The sequence below is a fragment of the Poecile atricapillus genome, chromosome 2 (assembly GCF_030490865.1).
Source record: "Poecile atricapillus isolate bPoeAtr1 chromosome 2, bPoeAtr1.hap1, whole genome shotgun sequence".
Taxonomy (NCBI): Eukaryota; Metazoa; Chordata; class Aves; order Passeriformes; family Paridae; genus Poecile; species Poecile atricapillus.
Window position 1 is genome coordinate 44204222 of NC_081250.1, and position 25509 is coordinate 44229730.

At 39.2% G+C, this 25509-nt stretch overlaps 1 protein-coding gene across 3 annotated transcripts; it reads right to left on the bottom strand.

Annotated features, from left to right (window-relative positions):
• Positions 1-210: 210 nt before the first annotated feature.
• Positions 211-24156, bottom strand: TOPBP1 (DNA topoisomerase II binding protein 1). Of its 3 annotated transcripts, XM_058832826.1 has the most exons (28): positions 24133-24156; positions 23748-23835; positions 23016-23150; positions 22325-22468; positions 21633-21814; positions 21319-21512; positions 20309-20488; positions 19219-19388; positions 18501-18664; positions 17273-17520; positions 16665-16984; positions 15828-16000; positions 14587-14798; positions 13722-14011; positions 12294-12467; positions 11259-11368; positions 10086-10209; positions 9566-9715; positions 8955-9063; positions 8159-8351; positions 7139-7359; positions 5904-6067; positions 4851-4965; positions 4182-4345; positions 3177-3317; positions 2154-2243; positions 1539-1700; positions 211-1199 (listed from the first exon to the last, which is right to left on the bottom strand). In XM_058832826.1, exons 2-28 carry the CDS (start codon positions 23826-23828, stop codon positions 1056-1058), a joined length of 4554 nt encoding a protein of 1517 aa, XP_058688809.1. In that variant the 5' UTR covers positions 23829-23835; positions 24133-24156; the 3' UTR covers positions 211-1055. The 3 variants fall into 3 exon arrangements, with proteins under 3 accessions (XP_058688809.1, XP_058688810.1, XP_058688811.1); XM_058832827.1 differs by lacking the exons at positions 211-1199; positions 1539-1700; positions 2154-2243 and having other exon boundaries at positions 3182-3313; positions 4178-4345; positions 23748-24145; XM_058832828.1 differs by lacking the exons at positions 211-1199; positions 1539-1700; positions 2154-2243; positions 3177-3317 and having other exon boundaries at positions 4205-4390; positions 23748-24145.
• Positions 24157-25509: the final 1353 nt, after the last annotated feature.

Sequence of the window (25509 nt, forward strand, 5' to 3'; positions counted from 1 at the left end):
GCTTAAACGCTTGTGGCTCAGTCTTGGATCTGCAACAAATACTGATGCAAACCCTTTCCAGAAAACAGTACTCAGCAGCTAGAAAATAAACATAAAATGCAACCTTGCCTTCAAAACAAAACAGAGGTAAATTAAATAGACTTCAGTGTTACATGTATTTTTCCAGACAACTCCACTGGTCCTGTGTGACTGGATGCTGTGCTTTTCTGTACAAACAGGCTGTAGTAATTCCAGATGCTTAAACACAGCTCTTCAGGTTCCATGAGAACACTTTTGCCTAGACTAACATAGTGCACTCATATACATGAAGTTCAGTAAATACAGGCCCACACTTCACTGTTACTGAAAAGGTCAAAGACTTTGTCAAATATTGTGGTTGTGTGACTAAGAACATTTCCAGTTGCCAGAAGCTGAAGTCTTTGTCTGGCTCTGATTCTTGGCACAGACTCAAACAGGGAACATGGTCAAGACAAACTTCACCTCCTGGTTAACAGAATTGTGTCTACAGTTGCTGAATAGATTCATCAGCACTCAGGATGGCAGCAACAGCACCTGTAACCTACAGTAATAGTTTATTACATCCTCCATTAGTACAAAAAATTAAAAACCAGTTCTTTTTGCCTAGTTTCCCTCTTCCCTTCCAATAGAAAATACCAAAAGATGAAAAATTAATATAAAAATCTATATACAAAATATATGGGAAATGCAATGGAATTCTCATCAATTGGTATTTTCCCCACAACACACAGATAAAAGATGTGATATGTGTTTTACAAATTATTTCTTAACTATTATTATACAACTGTGTCCACAAAAAATCACTAGTCTAGTGATGGGATAGATTGGACATGTTAAAGTATGTTTTGGATGAATTCTTACCATATTTTTAGATGCTACTGATAACCAAAGCAATCTTTCCTATAAGCATTACTGAAAATTTATTTTAATCTCAGGACAAGTTAAAAGTGAACCTCAAAGCTTTTAATTTTTTGGGCAAGAATGAAAAAATATAAATATGAATTTTAAAATGTACAACTTAAGAACAGAGAATATGCTTAGTGTATTCTGGATCGCTTGACTCTGCTCATTTCTCCCAGTGCTTTTCTTTTCTGGGATAATCCGGTTCCAAGATCTGAGTTATTCTGAAAGTAAGACCCAGCTTCTGGCAGGCAGTAAGACTCCATAGGGGGAGGTGGTTCCTTCAATAAAGAAAGAAAAAAAGAGTGGGTCAGCTCAAGAAGAGCAGCTTCTGAGAGAACAGAAGCAGCTCATTAGTTGTCCAAAACTGAAAATAACAAAACAAACATTACACATTTTAAATATGTTTTGTAAGCAGCTCCCTACCCTGCCAGAGATCCCACTGCCAGCACCAGGAAAAGTCATGTCAGAGCATAAATTGGAGGCCACAGATCAAAGCCCTCATGACAGGCACTTTGTGGCCACAATTCCTGGCAAAGGAGGCCCGTGACTGGTAGAGCAGCTGTCCCCTGCAGGGGGCTGGGGCAGTGTGACAGGTGGGGAGCCCTGGGTGTGCCCACCTGGATGAGGTAGTCAGCGATGTACTCGGGTTTGAGGCAGTTCACTCCCTGGGCTGCCGCCTCTGCCACATTAACCCTGGAGTCATCTGGCTTCAGCTTACTGAAGTCAGCAAAGAGGTGAGTTGCTTCTTTAAAGAGAGATGCAGAGTGGCCAGAAAAAACCTACAGACAAAACACGACCCACAAAACTTAAGTTGCGTTTCTTCCCCAAGACAAATGCAGTTCATGACCTTTAAGTTTACTCATCAAACTAACAGAAACCAGTGGGAAATCAAATACATTTACAGCTGTATTCTGTACCATCACATACCTGTCCAAAAGGTTGATCCTTCCCATCAGAGGAGGGCACAGAAATTCTATCCTCAATTCCCACCAGCACTACTGACTTGTGTAACCTCAGACAAGCTGCTCTGCCTGACCACTTGCAAAGTGAAGATGACAAAGCTTTTTCCTCCCACCCTTCGACCATATCTCAGCTACCCTGTGTAAGCAATTTTGTTCATTAAGACCTTTTACTCACATGAAAAATGCCCAGCACAGAGTTAAACAGAAAGAAAAACATAATTAAACAAACATACATGTATTTCTTTTTTTTTTTTTCTAACAACTACATACTTTTGCTCCTCCTGACTGAAGAAGGCGCCTGAATCCTGCTTCCTTGGTTTGATCAACGTTCAGGATCACTTTCCAACCACTGAAAGCTCCCTAGATAGATGACAATTCAGTCAGAAGTATGCTGCTACTGAAAAAGTGCAAAGATTTAGCTGGTCTATAATTTATCCCTTTTGAGAATATCCATCAGATGAAGACTTGCAATTACCTAGTTTTGCCTTTAAGTATGCATGCCAGAAAAAATACCCACAGAACATACAGCTATTGGGCCACAATCAGCAGCTTGCCACCTAGGCCCCCTTAAGGAAAGACCCTTGCAGAGAGTATGCTTTACAAAACACCAGACACTGCAAGAAATTAATCTTAAAAAAACCCCAGTGACTTGCAAACATTTTCCCCAGTTCCCCCAGCATGCACTTGGTTACAGTAACAGCACAGAGGGCCAACCAGCTGCCTCCTACAAACACTTAGTGTGGTTTCCATGGGGGCAAAGGACAGGGAGGATTTGTTACAAACATTTCTTTTAAAAAGGTTATTGTAAAACACACACCAGATTTTTCCTGATATAATTGAAATGTCACCTTTCAATGAATCCTCAGCTGCGGTGCCTGATTTGAGAGGAGTCGAAAGGCTTTGGGGAGTTCAAAAACCTCACTGAAAGACTATGAAAACAGTAATCAGATCTGGTTTCCTAGCAGAGCTGACTTAGGTTAGCTCTCCAGTCAGAGCTCTGAAGAATAAACATCATCTTCCTGGCTGAGGGACATTTACATACTTAAGTAGCCACATTCCAGCCTTGCAAATCATGAACACTGGTTCAGAGGAGACTAAGACTTTTAATAGACCATCACAGAAACTTTTTTAAAAAACAAAATTACTTAACTACAATATATCAAGCCAAGACATTTTGTTCTTGATAACAAGACAGGTTACCTTTCCCTGCATTGAAGTTTTTAGTTTCTTGGTGACAACCCCTATCCTGCCCATCCACATTGTACAATTTACATCACAGGAGTATCCATATACCTCAACAATACCCGTTTCTTGCCTCCCTTTATGAATTTTTTTCCTCCACCTCATGGCTGCCAGTGCTAGTTTCTTCTGGTTTACATTGATTCCAGACAAAACATTAAGTACAGATTTACTTCCCCACTCATAGTCTTCTTCCTGTAACAACCATAAGCTTGAATTACAAAGCAGTCCTGCCAACTTTACCAGCAGAAAAATAGATTTTAAAATCCCACACCAAATAGAAAATAAAAAACCATGAAACAAATACCATCTCACTCTAGCTGTATATATGGATTTTATCTAGCCAAAACAGCTCTAGGCAAAATTAGAGATATGGCTCTTAATTGAACATGTTTACCGAAATTAACTCATGTTTTATGTGGCATCAAGCCTTGTACGCAGCCTGATTCTTCCTGCAGTTACACCTACAATAGAATTCAACAGTAGGACAAAACAACTCACTACACTGGATACCACTGATTATATTTCTGCAGCGTGTTCCAAAACAATTAAAGTTAGTTTTAATACATAAGGATATGAAGCAGTCTGCACTTTAAAGTTATCCTGGTCAATGTAAAAGAACTGTCTGAGCCAAGAGAACTGCAAAATTAACAGTTAGAAGGCACTGGAAGAGGTAGAGTTTAAAAATATTTATGCACATGGTTATAGAATCAAATTATTTAAAAATAATATATGTTCACCTATTGAAAGAATCTAGATTTTATTCCTGAGTTAACAAGAGCCATGTAAATTTAGCTCATAACAGTGAGAATTTACCAAAAGGTATTCAAAGACCCGATTTTAAGAAGCAATTATAAAAAGCATAGGTATTTCATTTATCTTGTATCAGGAGTTTGGTGCAGGACTAGTTGTCAGACAAAGCTGGCCAAAAAATTCTCAGATTTTGGATTCTCTAAAACTCCCATGGCTTGGCCACCCCAAACAAGCTTCCTAGTAGGGCAGAACAAAAATAAATGCAAAAAACTAAAACACTCCTGTCCTCGTGATAGGGTCACATGCCTGAACAAAGCAGCCAGCTCCTCTACACGCCTCCAGGTAGGAACGATGAAGCACCCACTTTCCAGCTGCCATCGAAGCCAAGAATTTTTCATTCCGAAGAGGATGTCCCACAACAATGTGTGTGCAACTCGGATCAAAGTACTGTTTCTCAAGTACTGTTCCACCTTGAATTGAGGAATGAATTGGATTCAAATTATCTAAGTGTCATGCTGCACACAGAAAGGATCAACTCAAAGTGAGAATTATTTGAATTCAGATGAAAACTCAGCTCAAATTTGCACTGAGAGTATTATCATTGAAATGACATGGGCAGCAGCAGCTAGGAAAGAGTGGCTCTGTAAAATGTCACAGCAACTCAGACAGGAATGAGAGACACCAGAAGGGAGCCCATCCTGGGCACTCCCAACAGTAAAGAATGAGGCTGTTGTAAAGACAGCTAAAAGAAAACTATCAGAAGACAAAACCATTGCTGTTTTATGGCAAAGCTGATCGCTCGCATAATAGTAATACTATATTCAAAGACCTGCTCACAAGCACAGAAAGCCATAAATTTGAGACCTCAAATCTGATGAGACACTAACAGAAGCCCTTTCTTTTCCACAACAAGCCACAGCTGAGCAGACACATACAGACACATATTATTCTTTGCATTTCACAAGTATCTGGTACCTAATTCCTCAATCAGATGGCAGTAATCAATTCTTTCTTGAGGATTAAGAGAAGACAGCTGAAATTTACGGAGTTTTTCTATTTCTTCATCAGCCTTCTCATCCTCAGGAACAACCTAGAAATACAGTAATAGATTTTGAAAACATGACAGAATGATTAGGTTGACAGCTGACTATTTCTCTGCCAAATATTCTGGGTTATATATAAATAAGTTTTTTTTTTATCTGGGAAAAGCAGAACCAAACCTGTCAGTCACTTGACAAAAAGCTTGGATCTTATCAAATTATCCTTAGGCTCCTGCTTGAACATCCTTTTGGTTTCCCCTTTCTTCAGGGCAAGCTGAACTAATCTGTCATAACAAGTAATCCTTCATTCACATCCATGGAATGCCAGGTTGAACACATGAAGAAATCAGCACTGATCTATCACACTGCCTCATTCATCTTCTATGAAGTTGGGATACTATATTCTTTGAGGGTCTTTCCACGAATATGACACATTATTCCTCTGAAGAAACAGAGCTGCTGAAACTTTGAGCATCAAGTGACACACTGCAGGTGAGATTATATACTCCTTTTCCTTTCCAAGTTCACAATAAAATAGAATTTTAAACCAGATTTTGGCAGAAAAATAATTTCCCATTTGTACCTAAACATAAAATTCCAGATACCACCAAAGAAACAAAGGCCTAATTTTTTTTCCATTATCTTAACATGGCTGGAGGAGTTACAAGTAGCACACATAGTAATTCTTCACTCTAGAGCTTGCTAATAGGACAAAATTAGCATTCCAGCACTTGCTAATAGGACAAAAAGATTTATTTGTCTAAACAGACAAGCTTTATATTTTTTGAGCAAATATTATTTGTTCAAAATCTCAAAGAAGGGAGGGTATTGAAAAGAATAGAAAAAATAGAACTGCACAGAAGTAATCCACCTCAAGATTTTAAATGCAGATCTGCACATTTTACATTTATCATCAAATTCAAAATTTCTTAAAGTATTACTGCATCTTTCAGGACACAAATCATAAATATTTTTCCACTTGACAAACCTTTTCTTTGGGCTCTGGTGCCACAGGAGGGTTAGCCAGGGGGAAAGCAATGCTGGGTGCCTGTGGCGTGGGGATCAAGTTATCCTTAATTAGCATTTCAGGATCTCTACATGTGGGATTCTTTAGACTTTCAATCACATCTCCATCCCCAGCCTCAGGAACAGCTGTGAAAGGAAAGTGGTGCTGCATGACTTGCCTTTGGCAGAATATAATAATGTATAAAGTAAAAGATATAATAAAAATAAAAAAATCCCCACAATTGCTGCTACAACATGTACAGTTGTATTTCACCTGCCTTTCACGAAGATGTTCTTCCTTATACCACAAACCACCAACTGCAAAATTGCAATCATGTCCCTGAATGCCTTGCTTTTAAAGAAACACCTGAAAACCTCAAATGACCTGATTTCTTCAGCTAAAAGGCATTCTAATTTTCTTGGAATTCTAATGGAATTTCTAATTTTCTTCAACCTCCTCTAGGACAAGATCAGTTTTCAGGAAGACTGCTGCCACAGAAACTCTACAAGCAGATTGAGGGAAGGAATTGGTGGCAGGAGGGAGAGAGAAATATAGGATTCCGTTATCTCAGAACAGAAAGAAAGCAAAACAGATGAAAAAACATCAGGTTTTGGCAGAAAAGGTATCTTGCTTCCTTAGTCCTAGTAACAGATTTTAGACTTCAAGAAGAGCAGGGAACATAAATCAAGTATCTTTACTGAATCCTGACCCAAGCATGTCCATCAGCAACTTGACACATCTTGGTTTTTTGGATCCATGCGTTGAATCTTGTACCCCAGTTTTTCACCTATAAATATTTCCACTACAATGGAAGAGATTTTTATCATGGTATTCCCATTTGAATTCCACTATACTTACCTGAGGGGCTAGCTGGAAACCAGCTGTGGTTCAAAAAAAACGAAAAACCAAAACAACTTGGAAAATTTGATGGAGTCTTTCAAGTAGTTTCAGTGGTTTTTTTGGAGCCACAGTAGTCTATTTTCAGACAAGCACTGCCTTAGTGTTTGATCACAAATTAATAGGAATGCTTCTCTTTAAAAAACAGCAACACAAAATGGAGCTCAAAGATGTGAAATTGTATTTTTTTAGCATTTGGGAAATGCTAACAATGCTCCCTTTTTTTGTAAGTAGAACTCAAATGCTACTGTATTTTAAAAGTCCCAAAGACCAAATGGACTCTGTTGCATGGAACAAGGATACGACATTTCTAATTTTACCTATATCAGCCATCTCTGCATCAGGTACAGATCCTTTGATCTCATCCATGTTCTTACAGGTGTTACTCTGACCTTGCTCAAGGTACTGAGAAGGACTATTAGGCCACTGAAGGTTGCTGACAAGTCTTGCTCTCTCTTCCCTTGCAGTAGGATCATCCCAAATGATCTGCTCACTCTGGGATGGCTCTGTGTTTGTATCTGCCAGTGCCTGGCGGGACTGCCTAAGGGAAAAACCACAGATACCTTACAGACTCACTTTACAGAAGACTTCCATTCTAGAAGGCAATGTGTTAGTGATCACATCAACTGTGGCACCCAAGTGACCTCATTATTAGAAATTATGGCTGGGAAAAGGAAAAATTTCAGTATAGAAGCTATTCTAGCACCCTGGCTTTATAAATCTAAGTGTCAGCATCACTGAAAATGGAGCAGCCAAAAATATTTTTATTATGTACATATTACTAAGTTACTATAAAATCATCATACCTTACTCTTTATTAAGACTATTTATTTGCAAATAAGCACCAAGCTAAATGAGTAATTTTGCAAGGGTTCCATTACTGTCTTACTGCACATCAGCATTGATGGAGTTCAAATCCTATTCTCCATTTGAGGGAAAAGAAAAATAAAAGAGAAGAAACATTCACAGAGGTGCTTTGCAGTAATGCCTACTACCTCTTTATGACCTATGTAAGCAATCATACACACTTTCTTCAAAATCTATATGAACACAAGGAATCTGAAGAAAGAAAATAAGCCAGTTCAAATCCTGAACATTAAAAGCAATCATACTATTCTGGTTTTTTTTAAAAAAACAAAGATACTGTGAATTAATTCTGAATTATTTCTGACTTTACTCAGCACATCCAGTTAAAGATTCTGAATTGCAGGAGAAGCAACTCGAGCACACCAGTAGAAACAGACAACATATTTGAAAACCCTTGAGACCTATCCAAATTTCAATGAATGTCTAAATACATGCAAGGACAAAACAAGATACATTTAAATACAAATCCATACCTTAGGGCTTCCAAGACCCTACTGCGGCCATTTCGCACAGACCGTGTGCTATCAGGAGTGGCTGGAGAACCATCAAAGCTGCTCCTGGAAAGGGATCTTCTCTGTCCTTGTGGCTTCACTAGTGATGTGGCAGACATGAGCTCCTGCAGCTGCCTTTGGAAGTTCTCCCTCATTTCTAGTGCTTGGGTTAAAACTTAAGAGAAGAAACAAAACTCATAATATCACAACTCTTATACTGTAACAAGTGAAAAGTGAACAATGCTCACTGTTTCAATGAAAACTGAAAATCCAGTCAACCTCCCTCCTCCACCAGGACAAAGACTATACATTAAAACGAGGAAAAGTACTTGGGTAAGAATATCAAGGAAAACTACATCTGCCCTAAGTCACCTATTCTTAGACACAGGGAGACATCTCCATTTGGCTCATTTCTGAATCTCCTTACACAATTTAACTTAGATCCACAATTCTTCCATAATACATTTATTTACATAACATATACTCCAAAACAAAAATATTTTCACTAAAGATGAACTTCAGTGTTTTAAAAACAAAGAAATGGCAATTAACTATCTTCCAACAAATGATCACGATCTTCCTGTGGGCTGTCAAGATCTTTAAAATAGAGAGGGAAACCCTTTCCTGGCATCCAGCAGCAATAAAAGCTAGCTGCACTTGACCTGTATATTAATATGCTATCTGAAGTTTCCAGATCTTAGCATTCAGCGCCTGGAATTGCAATGACTCATATTGATAGTTTGATAGTCCATAAATATTCTGAAAAAAAGTGATTTACCTCCTTTGGATTCACTTGCTACAGTTTGTTCTTCCCCTACAGTGACTTTTTCCTTTATTTGGTCAGTAGTTACATCATCTTCAGCATCATCTTCAACCACTGGAATAATCTAAAACCAATGAAGACAAGTAAATTTCTCAAACACCAATTTTTTTCTTGCTTTTTAACCATGTCTGACACCTGTATAAATTCTGAAGATCATTAATCTTGCCTTAGAGTAAATTTAACCTTTCTGCCACTGCAATGACAGTAGAACAATGAACATTAGCATGGGTGACAACTCCTATTCTGCAGTCTTAATGTCTACTAAAGCAAGTTCACACCTCAGATCTCATTACCTAAAAGAAAAGACATCTATCTTTTTAAATTTGGAATGCAAATCCTGAAATGCCTGTGTTTTCCTCCATCACCCTAGAAGGTGAATATTACAAATGCAGAAAAACCTTAGGGAACATCTGCAATAGCTACTATTAATCACAAGCTAAACCTGATTCAGGACATTGGTGAATTATTATCAATGTTTTTATTACTATGTTAATATATAACCATTAACTGAATTCAAATCACTTCACGATTTGATCACATCATGGCATCCCTACCACACATCATACCTCACTTTCCTCTGCTGGTTTTCCAGCTGAAAGAGGTTTACTGGAGGAGGAGAACCTGATGTCTTCCACTGCACTGATGTCCAGGCTCATTTTGGGATTGTAAGTGTGAGGAAAGAGAGATTCAGGAAGTCGTTTACATTCTCGGGCACTCTGTAATAACATCAGTTAATAAGAGAAAGATGAGAAAGTGATTGAGATAAAATAAACTTGACACCTAAACATTAGAAAAGTACAATAAAAACACTGTCATAAGAAGTACTTCACATAAGAGGAAGAAAGAGGTTGCCATTCTGAGAAAAATGTAGCGTAAGTGGAAGAGAATCTATTTTCTCCTTATGGAGAACAAGGTAAATATACATCAGTGAAAAGAGATCAATTTATTAATTCAAAGCAAGATGCAAAACATCAGTCATTACACATGTTTAGTATAAATGCATTCAGAAAATCCACTGCCATTTAACTGGTTTTTAAGCCTCCATTTCCCTTTACTTTTAAATAGGGAACAAAACAAGCTTCATACCGCTAAAAGCCAATGTTCTGAAACAATATGTATACCCCGTTCTTTAACAGATTTGTACTCCTTATTGTTATCATTCTGTCCTCCCTTATAGATGAAGTGTGTTACTGTTTCATCAAAGCACCATCTGGAATAGAGAAGAAAATACAACTTGAAGATGGAATTTCTATCAAAAAGTATCATAAATCCAGTCCAGAAATTGTCCTGTCTCTTGTTCAAGTTAAAGTCGTTTTGCCTATTTTGCTGTGCCTCAATAAACAACGAGGCCACTTTCTATCCCAGAAAAGACAGCATTCAGTTTCATAACAGCACAACTTCAATGTGTTTTGAAAGCATTCCTGAAGAAAATAAAACTAAATAGGATAATTGTATGGAAAGTAGGGGTTTTGCTTTATGTTTTGTTTTTATTTAAGTGGAATTTTAAAACAGTTTCTGAATAGAATGCATGATCTAGGATAAGAGCTTTTTCTTTTGTTGTCATACTGAACTGCAAGTGAAATATCAACCCTTGAGGCTCAAAACAAAAATGAGGACTGTTAATTTTAGAACTGATAAAAACAAGTATTAGCTATTTAATCCAGGTATCTTCAGCATTTCTAAGGTACTACATAAGGTTAACTTCCTTCACACCATGAATAATAACACTTACATGAAAGTCAGTAAAAAAACACATAAATCAGATTATTTAGTGGAAGAAGAATTCTGTCTTAAATCAAAAATGTTAGTTTGTAGTTTCTCTTCATGACAACCTATTTTTCCTAAGCTTTTCTAATAACACTGACTTAGCTGTGCTTACAATCTAGAAAATAATCTGTTTTGAGCCAGGGAGAAACATACACAAATCCACTTTAGAGTCAAAATGTAAAATATAAAGCAAATGTTAAACCATCCAAAAGCTAAATTTCTTTAAATCAAAGGAGAAAAAAAAATCTGCAATTCAAGAAGACTTCTGGACTAATAATCTTTCTGAGATGGATTTTCAAAGAACACAGGGACTGGGTATGTGGCAGGGAAAAATGGCCTTATTTCACATTACAAGTGGATGACTTGTAATGTTGTTTAGGATGGTGGAATCTAACCTTTAGCTGCAGCAAAAGGTGTATTAGGATGCAAAGACTCAAAGTTATTAGAATTCACATCATGCAAAAGCTCAGAAGCCATTGTATTGGCTGATACCTGTAGTCTGCTCCAAGAGAAGCTGCTATGGCATTCAGCTCCCTTTGCCTCTTACTAAGTTTTTTACTAACATATATAACAGCATCAGCTAGAGGCTTGGGCTCTTCTTCCTGGTCAAACAGCAGGGATAAAAACAGGAATGTCACAATTGGAAGGCTTCTGTATCAATAACAAAAGTACTTAAATATTTAGTGAAGCATATAGTAAAATACACAGTGACAACAAAGGTAAGATAAACACACTTCCTCTATTTTTGATGCCCCCCTACCCATGCTCAAACCCCAGCATTATTAACATACCATGCACTAGGAATGCCAAGACAAAAGATTCAGCCAGTCTCCCTAGAACATTCTCTACTCCTTTTATCATGGGCTGCACTGAAATAAAGGAATTGTCAAACCTGATGCTACTGAAGTATTTCACTGTAGAGGAATGACAGGAGTAAGACTAAGGAGCTACAAAACAAAACGTAGTAACTTTCCCTTTCCAGAGGTCATTAGTTTTCTTGCCCCTCCTCAACAGTAAATGGTGCACTAACATGGCAAGCAATACATAAATCCTCCCTTTCATCCTACACCTTTTTGTTTTCTCACTTTTCTTCTCCTATTAAGCACAGAGGAAGGCAGGAAAAGAAGACATATGCATTAATAAAGAACTCTGAATTTTAGCCCAAGACAAAGTATCTAACCCTGTTCAGCTAGAACTTTATTAAGTGGTATCTCATTCCAGTACTACAGAGTCTAAATTGGTACATATTTATATGCCACGTTGCTTAATAACTGCTTAATATTCAAGGCAGTAGTGCAGATAGTAGAAAAAGGTTTTAAAATTCTTTGCCTTCCATAAGGAAATTCCTCTATCTCACATTCTTTTAACTGTCACTGAAGAACACATAATCATATCAATTTGTATTCAAATAGATATTTCAAATAGACAAATACCAATTCACAAATTCCTTTGTAACTTAATCACAAAAGAGAAAACTTTTTCTTAATTACACCTATGCCCCAGCAACTAAACCCCCAAATTTCCTACCACTTCTGGCTGTGCAGCAGCCAACTGAGGGCTGGCAGTAAGAGCTGCTGCATGTGTTGTGCTGCTTGCCAGTGCCAGTTTCAAGTTTCTGCTGATGACTTCGGAAAGAGGTGTGCTCAGTTTCCTGGTTCTTTGTTCAGGACCTCTAGGAGTTTCCAGAGCTTCCAGAGCATCCTACCAAAAAACAAGAAACTGACTGACTTTCATGAGCACCTTACAAAATTCACACTCAAGTGCAAATTTTACAATTATAGTAGGACTTCATACTCCTGGACCAGGACAGCAAATTACAGGAACAGCTACCAAGTGCATCTATAGTACCACTGCACAAAAGCTGTACAAAGCAAAGCCAATCCTAGTCTGCAGAAGCAAAACAAGAAGACAACCTTTTATTAATCTCTCTGTTCAGTGCCATCACTGAGAACTGCTCTCAGTGGAAATGCCAGCAACAAAACCCAAGTATTCCTAACCCAAACCAACTACTTTAATGTATTCACACCTTGGCCCGCAAGAGTTGCATGTAAGTATGCAATTTTACCTGCACCTTTAAAACAGCATTTCACACTGTCCTTTTTTATATAAAATGAGAAGTTTTAGTCTAGAATATCTTGCTTTTGAAAATTATCAGAGCCTTCACTTCCTGAAGCAGAACTAGCTAAAGAGAACACTGGATTCTTCTACGTTTGCAACAGGTTTTGTCCTACTGTGGGCAGAGGGATTAAAAAATAAAACAGAAAATCCCCCAGAACAAAACAGACAACCTACAAACAACCCCCCAAAAAACCTAACTCTGCCTTGGTCTTTCAGTTAAGGCCTTGAAAATTAAAAACAAAACTGAAGCCTTCCAAAGCACATTTGAGTCATTCAGGAGCTCTTCCAGTGCAGATAGTCCTTATGTGTCAGGGGGTTTTTATTGCTGCATTTTCTAGCCTACTATGGTCTTCAGAATAGAACATTCAACCCAAAACACCACACATTTTTCAGCTTGCAGTAATAGATTTGTAATTACTCTAAAGCTATGACATTAAAACATGCCATTAAAGCAGCATTCCATCAGAAAATGCAAACACTTGCTTCCAAATACCTAGAGCAATTTTAAGGTGCCTTGTCACATTTATCAGTCTCTAGATGCAAAGGACACAGACTGGATACTGTCCGAGGTGTAGGACACACAGGCATATGATGCAATAAGCACAAAGGAGCTTTACTAAGGACATTACAGCACCTACTATTCAATAAATTTAGTCCACAAGCCATTAACTAAACTGTATAAATAAAGAAGCCAGTGTTCCTGGCTGTATTAAAAAGGGAAAGTCTGTATGTGAACAGCATAACAATAAATAAAAGCACAGGTTTCTGTGCTGTTTTAAGTTTATGCACATCTTAAACAGTACTTGCCACACAGACTACAAAGTTTGCAAAAATCACCTTTACATCAAAAGAAGGCTTGAAAAACTTGTCTTCAGAAAGAAACTTTGATGGTGTGTCAAGATTTAAAGATGGTTCTTTCTGGAGTGGTCCCCCTTGTGCAACAGGAGTTGTCTTCCCAGTATGATGAGAGATTACAGCTTGGAAAGCTTTACTCTGGAACCTGTTGATATCAAGGGGGGTCACAGCTCCTTTTTTTCCAGCTTCAAGGAGGTAAGTAGGCTGTTCTAAATCAGGAGCTTTAGCGGGTGCTGGTGTCCTGCTAAGCTGAGTAATGAAACTCTCCATATCTTGAAAAGAAACAAAGAAAACATAAGCAAGCAAACTGTTTTTTCATTTGAACACAAACCCCACACACTCTTATTTAAACAACAACCATGAAGAACTGAAGAGAGGGGCACCAAATCATCGCAGACTAACAAGTCTGCAGTCCTAAGATGGATCTCTCATCAACTGCCAAGCAAGTTACAGAGCAGCATATGTGCCACAAAGGATAAAATTGAGACACTGAGCTTGAATCCTGACTGATAACCACAAGACCCCACTGGCTCCACCAGATTTGCAGCAAACACACAATATCATTTCTGTAATCACAACTCAACAGCAGGAAAAAATATGTCTGCATGTACAATCTGGTCTAATGGAAAGTGTCCCTGTCCATGGTAAGAGGTTGGAACTAAGATGATCTTTAAGGTCCCTTCAAACTCAAACCAATCTACAATTCTGTCTTAATATTTGAAAAAATATCCTTTAGCTCTAATAGTTTGAATGTGTTAGGAAAGAAAATTTCATCACATCTGCCTTCTTTATCGTGAACAAACAGTACAATGACACAATCATATCCCCTAATTTGCTAAGAACCAACCTTCAGCCTCTGCATTTTCAACCAAGAATTTGCTTTCATCTGCCCTCTTTCCTGTCCTTGCAGACTGCAAAAGCCAAGCTACAGTGACTGCTGGCAAATTCCACTTCTTTGCAGCTTCATACTTGGAGCCATTTGGCTCTCTTACCACAAGATGGGTACTGGCAAACATTCCTTTTTTTGCACTGGCTTTCCGCACAAAGAATTCTTGGACTCTACAATTAGATTGATAAAACATTCATTTAGTCATAAACAACATTAACTGAGAGAACATTTAAACTATTATAAATTGTATTCTCACAACAGAAAAAGAACCAATAGAAGTAGATATTTAAGGCAACCTACTTTGCACTTTACAGCCTAACCTGCAGAAAAGAAAAAAATCCCACAAATACCCCCCAAAAAACTCCCACAAACCCCCAAAACAACAACAACGTTACACAGTAAGGTTTTGCTTCTACCAGTATTGAAAATATTTCTCATACTCCAGCAATCCTCCAGCAATATCCCATTTTCAAATCATACACTGGACCTAACATTCTTCATCAAGATGAATGGAACAGGATTGCTTCCCTTCTAGAGTCAACAAGCATCATTTCTAAATGGACAACAGGTATTTTTATATTACAGTTTTCCTCTTATCATCAAGGACACAATCTTGCAAAAAAGATAATAGGGCTGAGAACTCATCAGCAAAAAATTTAGTTCAAACAGGCTACAAACCAGATCAAATGATACTTGCTCTAAGCTATACTATTTTGCCATGTCAAGACAAAACATGCTTTTCTTAGTTTTTCAAAGATCTTGGTGAACTCTAAGTAAATAGGGCACCATCTCTTAGGAGCTGGGATGATGAATGGGGTTAACCAGGCTTATGAGACTGAGCCAGATAGTACTGAAGTGGTCCTTTCCTAGACAACCAAAGAGCAACTTGGAAGGTCACATCTGAAAACCTGACTTTCGTTGATTGGTTCAAGAGCAGACGAAAAAGTTGCTGAGACTCAGTTACTGGGAAATGAGAGACTGAGCATATTCTGGTAGAAATTAGACTATGTGAGTACTGACCAGATTTCCTTAAAAGAGAGCAAAATGAAAGACCTATATAATGATGTCTCATTGCTTCAGCACCGGGTTTTGTAAATGAATGGAGCTTTAACTCCAACATTTGTACAGAAGAAATGGAACACATAATGGCAGCACATCGGCTTTTTAAGAACAAGAAGAAACTATGACAGGAGAAGTACCTGGCTCCCAGGAGTCCTGCCAGATAAACAAGGGAGTCTCTCTCTGCACCCGTGAACTGGCTAAAAGAAAGAACACAATCTTCCAGAGGGGTAGCTCCTTCCATTACCAGGACTGGTGTGAAAAGTGGATTGGATCGGAGATCTAAAAGGGCCTGCTGTTCCGCACACGTTATCTTCAAGAAGGTGAAAGACATAAAAATGTAAATCAAGCCAAACAGTAAGAAAGCCAACAAGATCTCAGCAAATCTCCAACAGCATTTATGGACTCAACAATGAGCAATCCTGCTTCCGTCATCACACCTGAGACAATTTCCCATTGGATCAGACAAACTCTTTTTAAACCAAGCCTGTTTTGTCAAGTTTGACGTACTGAAGCATTATTCAGAACTTTTCAGTTACTAAAGTTCCAGCCTGCAGGTTTCCAGTTTAGTGCATGATCTCAGGGTCTGTATAGATTTACTTCACAGGAAGTTACCTAATACTGGAAGTTACTAACAGCAGGTAGTCTATATCATGTGCCAGCTCTTGCCAAAATATCACACCGTTATTAGTTAATTAGCTCCTTCTACAGTTCATTTAGACAGAATACTGTCAGACCTCATATAAGCCTGGGTCGTGACAATGCAGTCCTATTTACGGGTCCTGAGGAAAATGAAGTGAAACAGGTAAGACACCCTACAGATGCAGAGGCTTTAGTTTAGCACATTTCAAATGAAATTAGGCTAATGTCTCAGTATCTTCTTTATACCTAAGCCATTAATAATTGCATTCTGACAAGACAAATTTCTAATACAGGCATCTATTTATTTGGGAATTGAAAAAGTGTAACTCCCTTACCAGCCATGTATTTGTGACGACGTCACCAACAGTTGCCCTCACAGTGCACCCTAATAAAGGTACCACAGCATAGTCTGCAATGGTTCTGCTCTGTGGTGGCAGAACTTCCCCAGCATTCTCCTTTATAATATCTGCAATGCAGGACTCATCCTCTTCACCAAAACCCAGAAGAAGAAATCTCTTCCCGAAAAATAAGCCTCCTTCAGCCAATGCAGAAGACTCTGCCAAAGACCCATTACAGACAGAAGGCTGATTCTCTCCTTGGACAGTCGAGCTAGTAACATCACTGAAGGTTCTGGATGTTAGTTTTTCAACTTCATCTGAAAGGTTAAAGAAAAATAAAAAAGAACCAAGCATGATAATTGTTTGACAAGAACATCAAAGACAACCCAAAACAGTTTCATGAAGCAATTACAGGATTGTGCTGTTTTCAGTCAGATTTTAGTTAAAAATTGTTCAGTATAGGCCTATTTAAATTTGAATTCTGAAACACAAAGTAGAAGTAAACATATAAGATGTGGATAATTTTTGAATAAGCAAATACTGCAAGTTCAAATGCTAAGTATGAACAGTTAAACTTTCTACAGTATGCTGAACCTAGAACATACCTAGTGTAGAATAGTTATTTACATATTGAGAGAGGAAGTCATCTTCAGCAGCTTTCTGGTGCTTTATAATGTTCACAGTGTCTTTCTTCAAGAGACTGGGTTTTTTGGGAAAAATTGACTTCATTCCAGGTTGTTCTAAAATTGGATTCTCTAACAGCTGGTAGTTTAGAGGGATATAGCGCTCCACTGGACAAAGACAACCTTTACCAAATGACTCCAGTAACCACTCTGCTGTCACTATATTAGGCCTATAAAATAAAACATTACACAAACAAGTTACAGCAGGTTTCAGACCAAAAAAAAAACCAGTATATTCACACCACACAAAGTCTGTAACTCTAACAGTAAGCAAGCTTTGGGCAATTTACAACCCTTAAAAGACTTTAATTCTTTCAGTCTGAGAACAGATCATTTTGTAATTATCTTCTATAATATAAACTATATCTGCCACTGTTGCATTGCCAAGTTCTTCCTCCTCAATGTACTAATAAATACACATTAATTGTGTATTAATAAATACACAAACATCTCTTTTCACCAATAAGAACATTTGCTTTTCTACTTGCTCAGGTCACTCATGATTACCCAGAGAGACAGTACTGAAAAGCACATGTGGACATACTTATTACCACTAGCTCTAAGCCTTCTCATTTAAATCAAGAACTACTTAGTATTTTCAAATCAGTATGTGATTCCAAAGAATCACACAATGGTTTGGAAGGAAACTTGAAGATCATCTAGTTCCAACTCCCCTGCCATGAGCAGGGGACGCCTTCTACTAGACTAGGTTGCTCAAGAGTCCATCCAACCTGGCCTTGGACACTTACAGGGAGGGGGCACCACAGCTTCTCTGGGAAACCAGAGAAGCCTCACTATCCTCACAGTAAAGAATTTCTTTCTAATATCTAAACTAAACTGCCACTCTTTCAGTTTAAGGCTATTCCCCCTTGTCCTGTCTCTATATGTCCTTGCCAAAAGTTCCTCTCCACCTCCCTTGTAAGCTACCTTCAGGTACTAGAAGGCTACAATTAGGTCACCCCAAAGCCTTCACTGAATCTTCTCAGCCTACCCTTGCAGGAGAGGTGCTCCATCCCTCTGACCATCTTGGTGGCCCTCCCCTGAACTCACTCTAACAGTTTGATACCATTTTCTGTGCTGGGGACCCCAGAAGTTGTGGGTGAAAGAAAACGAGCTATAACTAGACCTTAAGCAATACAGTTATCACAACCTGTGAGCTGTCTTGTCCAAAAATTGTTTCAGCTCATTATTATTTTCCCCCACAATGACATGAGTAACATCTTCATTAAGCTGATTAAATCGAACGCCACCACCACAATTAATAAGCCTTCTCATCTTGTCCAACTTCCTGCCACTGAAACCACAGAGATAGATCTACAAAGAGAACAGAGCAACAAATAAAGCCTTAAAGATGTAAAAAAAAAGAATAAGAAACAAGAAAAAAATAAAATAGAATGGTTTGGTATAATTAGTTTCAACTGCTGCAAAACACAGAAAGTACTGCTGCAGCTTCTGAGAAATAGCAACAAAGTTAAGCATTTATAAAGATTATCTTTGCAAATTAATCTAGCAAAGCTTCAATGTTTACTAACAGAATGCCCCCTTGAAACTGCATGAACAAAAAAAACCCAAAAAACAAATAAACCCACATAGTAATTCTAGAACTTGTTCACTCTAGTGTATAAATACAGATGCCTATGAATATAAACTTTTATACTTCTACTACGTATTTAATACAATTATACTCACGCATACAGGTATGTAGACACACACACACACACACACACACACACACACACACAAAATAAATCCAGTATTTGTTGCTGACACGGAAACAATTTACCCAAGCAGAAAGTGCCAGTGCTTTAACATAGTTGCTTCCGAATTGTTAAAACACAACATTTCAAAGTATACACTGTTAAACATACTCTACACCCATCTAACAAATCTTCAGGGGCTTGTAAAGAACTTATGTCCAAGTTGTCCAGCTCATCAGAAAGAGGATCCAGTCTGCTGTTCATAGCTGAAGTACATGAAGTTTCATTAACACCACTCAAATTGATATTGGAAATGTGGCTGACATCTGAAAGGGTATGATCTTTAAATAAAAATAAAATTAAAAAAGAGAGATTAGATTTGGCTCAGCTTTCTCCACTGCTTCACTAAAGAAAATACAAACTTGCCACTGATGATTTTGTGGTGCTAAAATGGAATGTAAAGTTTGAAGAATGAAAAATACTAGGTAAGTAAAACCTTTGCTAAACCAAGGGGTTTCTATAAACACAGATTGATCATCATCTTACTAGAGAGAGTGTTGATACATATTCTGTTTATTTCCTAAAGGATGGCACCTATGACACAGCAGCCAATGAGACTTGTTTTCAAAGCTGTTATTCGAGTTTTGTGGCCACCCAGTAGAAATACTTTTTAAATTAAACAGGACTCTCTATTGTAGAGAAATCAACTCAAATTTAAGAGAAGCCAGTATCAGGTGGATGCACATTAAAGCTGGCTGTATCTTTCAGGCTACCACATGTGCTTACAAAATACTTTTAACTTTTATAACTTTTCCTGTTAATAGCATGGGATAAATAAAAACAAGTGTATAAAGAAAAATAAAATAGAAAAAGAAAAGGTAACATTTGTTTCCCCTCCATCCTTAAGACTGCTGTGAGATTAAACTCATTACAGACACAGTTTTAAACTGTAAATGTATGAGCACTTGTGCTTTTGTAGGACTTAAAGATATACACCACTGGTTCTCCAGCAGACAATCGTACACCTAATTCAAGTTTACTTTTTTAACAACCATCCACATGTTTGAAGTCTATGCATGTTGGAATATTCAATGTGCATACAAGCAATCTGTTATGTTTTAAGTTTAAGCTGAATCTAGAACCCAAACTGTCAAACCACTATCTATAAAATCAAGCAGCTTACCCATCTCAAAATAGTTCTTCCTTCTTAATACAAATATTTCCTACCTTACTGAAACACATTTTAAAATATCTTACTTACTAGGAGGCTTGCTGGTGTCATTTGTAGGTGTTGATGTACTGGGTGCATTACATGGTTTTGATCCAGCCTCTACTTTATACATTGCCTCATCCTGACAGAAGCCTTTCTTGATGCTGTCAGAAAACCACTGCACAGACACACAGTGCACATTCCACTTTTTGGCACATTCATACTTCTGACCTTCCAGATGTAAACAAAGTTTAAAAAAAAAGGTCACAATCATTAAGAGACTAAAGCATCAGTGATTGCTGAAAGATGGCTGGACATTAAGAAAATTTACAAATTCAAATAACTCAATATAATGGACAAATTATGTAATACTAGACTGTTGATAAGCTGCTTATGCTTTAATTAAAGTTAGAGTAGAAAAGTCTCATGGATGGCTAACTCATGGTATGACAAAGCATTAAAAAAACGAAAAACGGAAAAAGGCATTAAAGCTTTCAAGCACACAAAAAACCAAAAAAAAGGTCAAAAAGTCCCAGCATATTTTACTGTAGGCAAAGAGAGGGAAATCAAGGAAAAAAAGAAAACCCTTCCTTTCTTCTTACAATAAAATTAAAATCCTTTCATCTTTCCAAGAGAAAGGAAAAGGATCTTTCATTTTATCTTAGTAGGGAATTTGGAAGGCACAAAGAATAATCAGTTAAAAAATATCAGGTCATAATCCAATTTCAATCACGGTACAAATTAAGTCCTATCCTGCTCTCCCAAAGGAAGTTTTTCTTTTCTTTATCCCCTCTAGGATTCTCCCTTTTCCTTTCTTTAAATACCATCTACCATTCTTTAATTACCATCTATATCTTTGGCTTTTTTTCCTCTGTTCTCTTTCTCATGTCCTTACAGTAAAGGTGCCCTGTGTTACTCTTTCCATCAACAGTGATTCCCTAAGAGAAGTAGTAAGAGCAACACTGAAGCAGACAAAAGCACAGTTCAAGCTCCTGTGCTTACACACATTCACACTACTTCAACTCCAGAAGTGAAAACAGCATTTATTCCATCAGTTTTACCTTTTGGCTCTTGCACTATGAGGTGAGTGCATTCATTCATCTTGAGCTGCCCCGTGTACTGCCCACCGTGCTCAGTAGTGAGGCGCTGCACTTCTTTCCTGTCGGAGCTGCTTAAGCCAGTGACACAAATCGTGCAGCCCAGGAACACAGGACAAGCGTAGTCTTCCATGTTAACATCAGTATACCTCATTATGCTACAGGAATGAAAGAGAGAAAGTAGTTATTTTGCAAGTAAAATCAACTGGGAAAATAAATTAGTCTGTACATAAAAATTACCATTACCAAAAACAAAATCAGTTTTGTTTTTTTCATACCCTTGCTGAGACTTATCCCACAATGTCTTAACCCAAGAAGGAAGCAAAATAGGTTTCTTCAGGGAAGCAGCTACCAAGTATTTCTTGCTGCCAACTTCTCCAGCTATAAGGTGAGTTACTGACACATTGAGGTCTCTATATACACATCCACCCATCATTTGCACATATTTATGAACTTCTTCCTGGATGTGAGAAAAAAATAGAGAAAAATATCAGGGGAAAAATTAATTTATGTGACAGTCATGTCCACTTTACACCAAAAACCATGGATTTCACTTGTCCAGGATTTCCCAAAAAAAATTGTTCAAAAAATACTAAATAGATACATATAGAAACCATAAAAACATAACTATAATTTCCATTTTATTTGCACACTTATGATAAGCTGAACATAATATAAACCCTCAATTAAAACATAATAATTACACTGTATGAGAAAAATTTTGCAGATGGTTGATGTTTTAGGTAGTATTACAAAAAGGTATCAGAATAAAGTAAATGTACATAATCGTGTTTGAGGTGTATTAATACATGAATAAACTACACATAGTCTACAAGCTACAGAAGACTTGATGGATCTAGACACAGGCACAATGAGACATACATGCTCTGACTGCTGCCTTAGTAATAAGCCATGCAAAGCAATTATCAACAATAACCAGCTGAACAATCCATCCTTGGGAAGGTCTTACCCTCACGTCCTTCTCCAGGCTGGTACAGGACACCGTGACATCAGCCATGGTCATGTTGTACACAGGATACTCGGCTCTCGGGACACACCGCTGCGACTGCATGCAATACAGAACTACCTGTGGTCCAACAATCCTACAGCCAAGCTGCAACAAAATAACAGGAAAAGCAAAAAGAATATAAGCAAAGGGTGTATTGGCATCAGGAAGGCTTTCCTCGTCCTTGAATTCTGAGGAAGGAGGGGCCTTTGGTCTGTCCTCCACCTTCTCTTCTAGAACCTCCAGGTAGCTGACAGTTTTGTTTTTACTTTCAGTTCTGGATTTTCTATACAATCCTTGTAGATTTTCTGGCCTCAGTAAAAGCAGCTGATGCTATGGCTATGGCCAGGAATTCCAGCTAGCCTATCTTTGTCCACTAGACAACTTCTTGCAGATTCAAACCAAATCATGTTTATCAGGAGATAAATAGTGTAAGAACCAGCTCAGGGACTCCAGCAGAATAAGAACTGACCATACTGTTTGCTTTTCCAAATTACTGAAAATAATCATCATGCTTTGATGGTCACCCTCTTCCCTAAAGACAGGATGAAGTTCACACTGCTACACAGTGCAGGAGAGAACATGCAGGATGTAAATATGGACATCAATGCTTCTAAAAAGAAAGAACAGAGCTCAAAGTAAGTTGCTGACATACCTTTTTGAGATGACTGAAACCCGCACCTCTGAAAGGATCACAAATGTAAAGTGATTTATCATTTTCTTTTATATTGAGTACTGATGCTTCTTCAAGGATCTGGAGATGCTCTTCTGACTGGAATTCTTTTATAGACTGCAGGTAAATGATATATACAATAACATTTATTTAATTAGCAAATAATTAATAAAGAGGCAATCCTTTGCAAGATAAACAAGTGCACATCCCTAAAACAGCTCACAACCAAGCTACCATGAAAACAGGTATTGGCAGAAGAAAGGGCTAAAACACCTCATGGGTGTCCCCCTCATTCCCTTGAGTCTTCACAATATTCTGACTCAAATATTTGGCACAGAACCCTTCAGGACCCGATCCTGCCATGAACCTATATGGTGCCTTTGGCTCCCAGTAACCTCCCAAGGTGTAAAACAACGCAGTGTCCTTCCAAAGTTTGTGCTTAGGTGAGTGACCACCATCCGGGCCTTGCAGGCTACATGTCCCATTCCTATGTGTCACTGGGTCTTGAAATTGAAGCTATTTCTTGAAGTTCTGCAACAAAACTGTTCTTGTTCAACAAGCTTTATTACACACTAAGCAACTCTGCTGTAGAAACAGCTTTTTTTCCAAGTGTACACGTATAAGTTATCTTATTGTATGGTACATGCAGCTAACTCAGACACAGAAATCACATGCCAGTTCATCAAGCTCACACAGGTGACCAAACCCACTTACCTCAAGAGCTTTAGAAAAATACTCCGAACTCCCGGAAGACTTTATGAACTTCACAAAAAACGGCTCCTTACTACTTCTCATCCTTCAACTAAGAAGCAAAAGCCAGTGAGCGCCCTGGCATTCCCGCCGCAGCCCGGAAGCCCTCTCGCCCCTGCCTCTGTCCCCGCAGGACCACAGGCCCAGCACACGCCGCCCGGCCTCGGCGGCACCGACTTCAAACGGGAACGGCGGGGCGGGGACCGGCCAGCCCCCAACCCAGAAGCCTCTTCCTCAACGGGAGGCTCGTTCCCCACGGGGCCCAAAGCCCGCACAGAAGCATAGAAAGGTCCCAGCTGGGCAGCGGGTACCTGACGCTCCCAATCCCCCCACAGACCCGATTCCTCACCCGCGCGGGAAAGCGGCGGTTCCGGCACTGCGCAGGCGCGGGGCGGGGTCGGCACGGGGAGGCGGGGATGGGGCGGGGCGTCTGTGGCACAGTCGGGGGCGGGGCATCGGCGGGTGTGGGCGGGGCATCGGCGGGTGTGGGCGGGGCATCGGCGGGTGTGGGCGGGGCGGGAGCGGGGGCCCCGCGCCTGCGCTCCCGCAGGGGGCGCTGGGAGCGCGCGTTGGGGAGGGGGCGGGGAGAGCGTCTCGCTGAGGGCGCGCGGGGCCGCAGGGAGAGACGGGAGAGGAACGTCGGGAATTACAGGGGAATAACGGTTTGGGAAGGACTTGAGAGAGCAACTAGTCCCAGACTTCCCTGCCACGGGCAGGGACACGTCCCGCTAAATACCCTATACCCTATCTTGCCTTTGAGCCCTGCCAGGGATGGGGCATCCAGAACATCTTTGGGCAACGTGCTCCTCACCACTGTCACAGGAAAAAATTTCTTCGTAACATTAACCTAAATTTACTCTCTTTCAATTTGTGCCCATTCCTCTTTGTCCTATCACTGCAGTTCCTGACGATAAGTCCCGCCCTGGCTTCCCTTTAGGTCCCCTTCAGATCCTTTGTACTGGGTTTGCAAGGCCTGGTTTGTGGTAGCTGGGGGGCTACAGAGGTGGTGCCTTCTTTGAGCAGCTGCTAGACCCTTCTTCCATGTCCAGCAGAGCCAAACCCTGGCAGCTCCAAAGGTGGACTGGGCCAATTAGAAATGGCAATAATGTCTTTGTGATAATATATTTAAGAAGAAAGTAAACCAAAAAGTTGTTGCACAGAGCTGCTCTCAATTGCTTCTGCACCCAACCTGGAATTGTGTCTGGCATTGCCATGACTCAGGTGTAGGTTCTTGCACTTCACGTAGCTTGTGGCTTCCAAGCTGTGGGCGAGAGCATCAAATGCTCTCCTTTCAGAGCAGGGTCTGGAATTTTGTACTACAGTCTTGGCATCTGCCTGCATCATGACAGGCATGATCTACGCATCCAATGGACCTCCATTCCATCCTTAGTGACCACAGTGGCTTGCTGCTGTTTGCATAACACTGATAATGCCTGTAGTGGGGGGAGTCATTCCATTAGAATATTTTCTTAGGAAAAGAGATCACAGCATCATTAGGTTGGAAAAGACCTCTGAGATGATCGAGTCCATCCCATGGCCCAACACCACCCTGTCAACCAGACCACAGCACTGAGAACCACATCCACTCTGTCCTTAAACACCTCCAGGGATGGTGACACCACCACCTCCCTGGGACGCCCATTCCAATATCTAATCACTCTTTCTGTGAAGAAATTAATCCTAAAAAATGTTTTGAATGAGGAAAGCACCAAAACCTGCTTGGAGT

Coding starts and splice junctions, on each gene's coding strand:
- TOPBP1 (XM_058832826.1), bottom strand. CDS start 23,828: ATGAGAAGTAGTAAGGAGCCGTTTTTTGTGAAGTTCATAAAGTCTTCC. Junction 18,665..19,218: donor ATTTGTTAGATGGGTGTAGA/GTATGTTTAACA, acceptor TTCTCTTTGTAG/ATCTATCTCTGTGGTTTCAG. Junction 4,346..4,850: donor CCATCTGATTGAGGAATTAG/GTACCAGATACT, acceptor CCTCAATTCAAG/GTGGAACAGTACTTGAGAAA.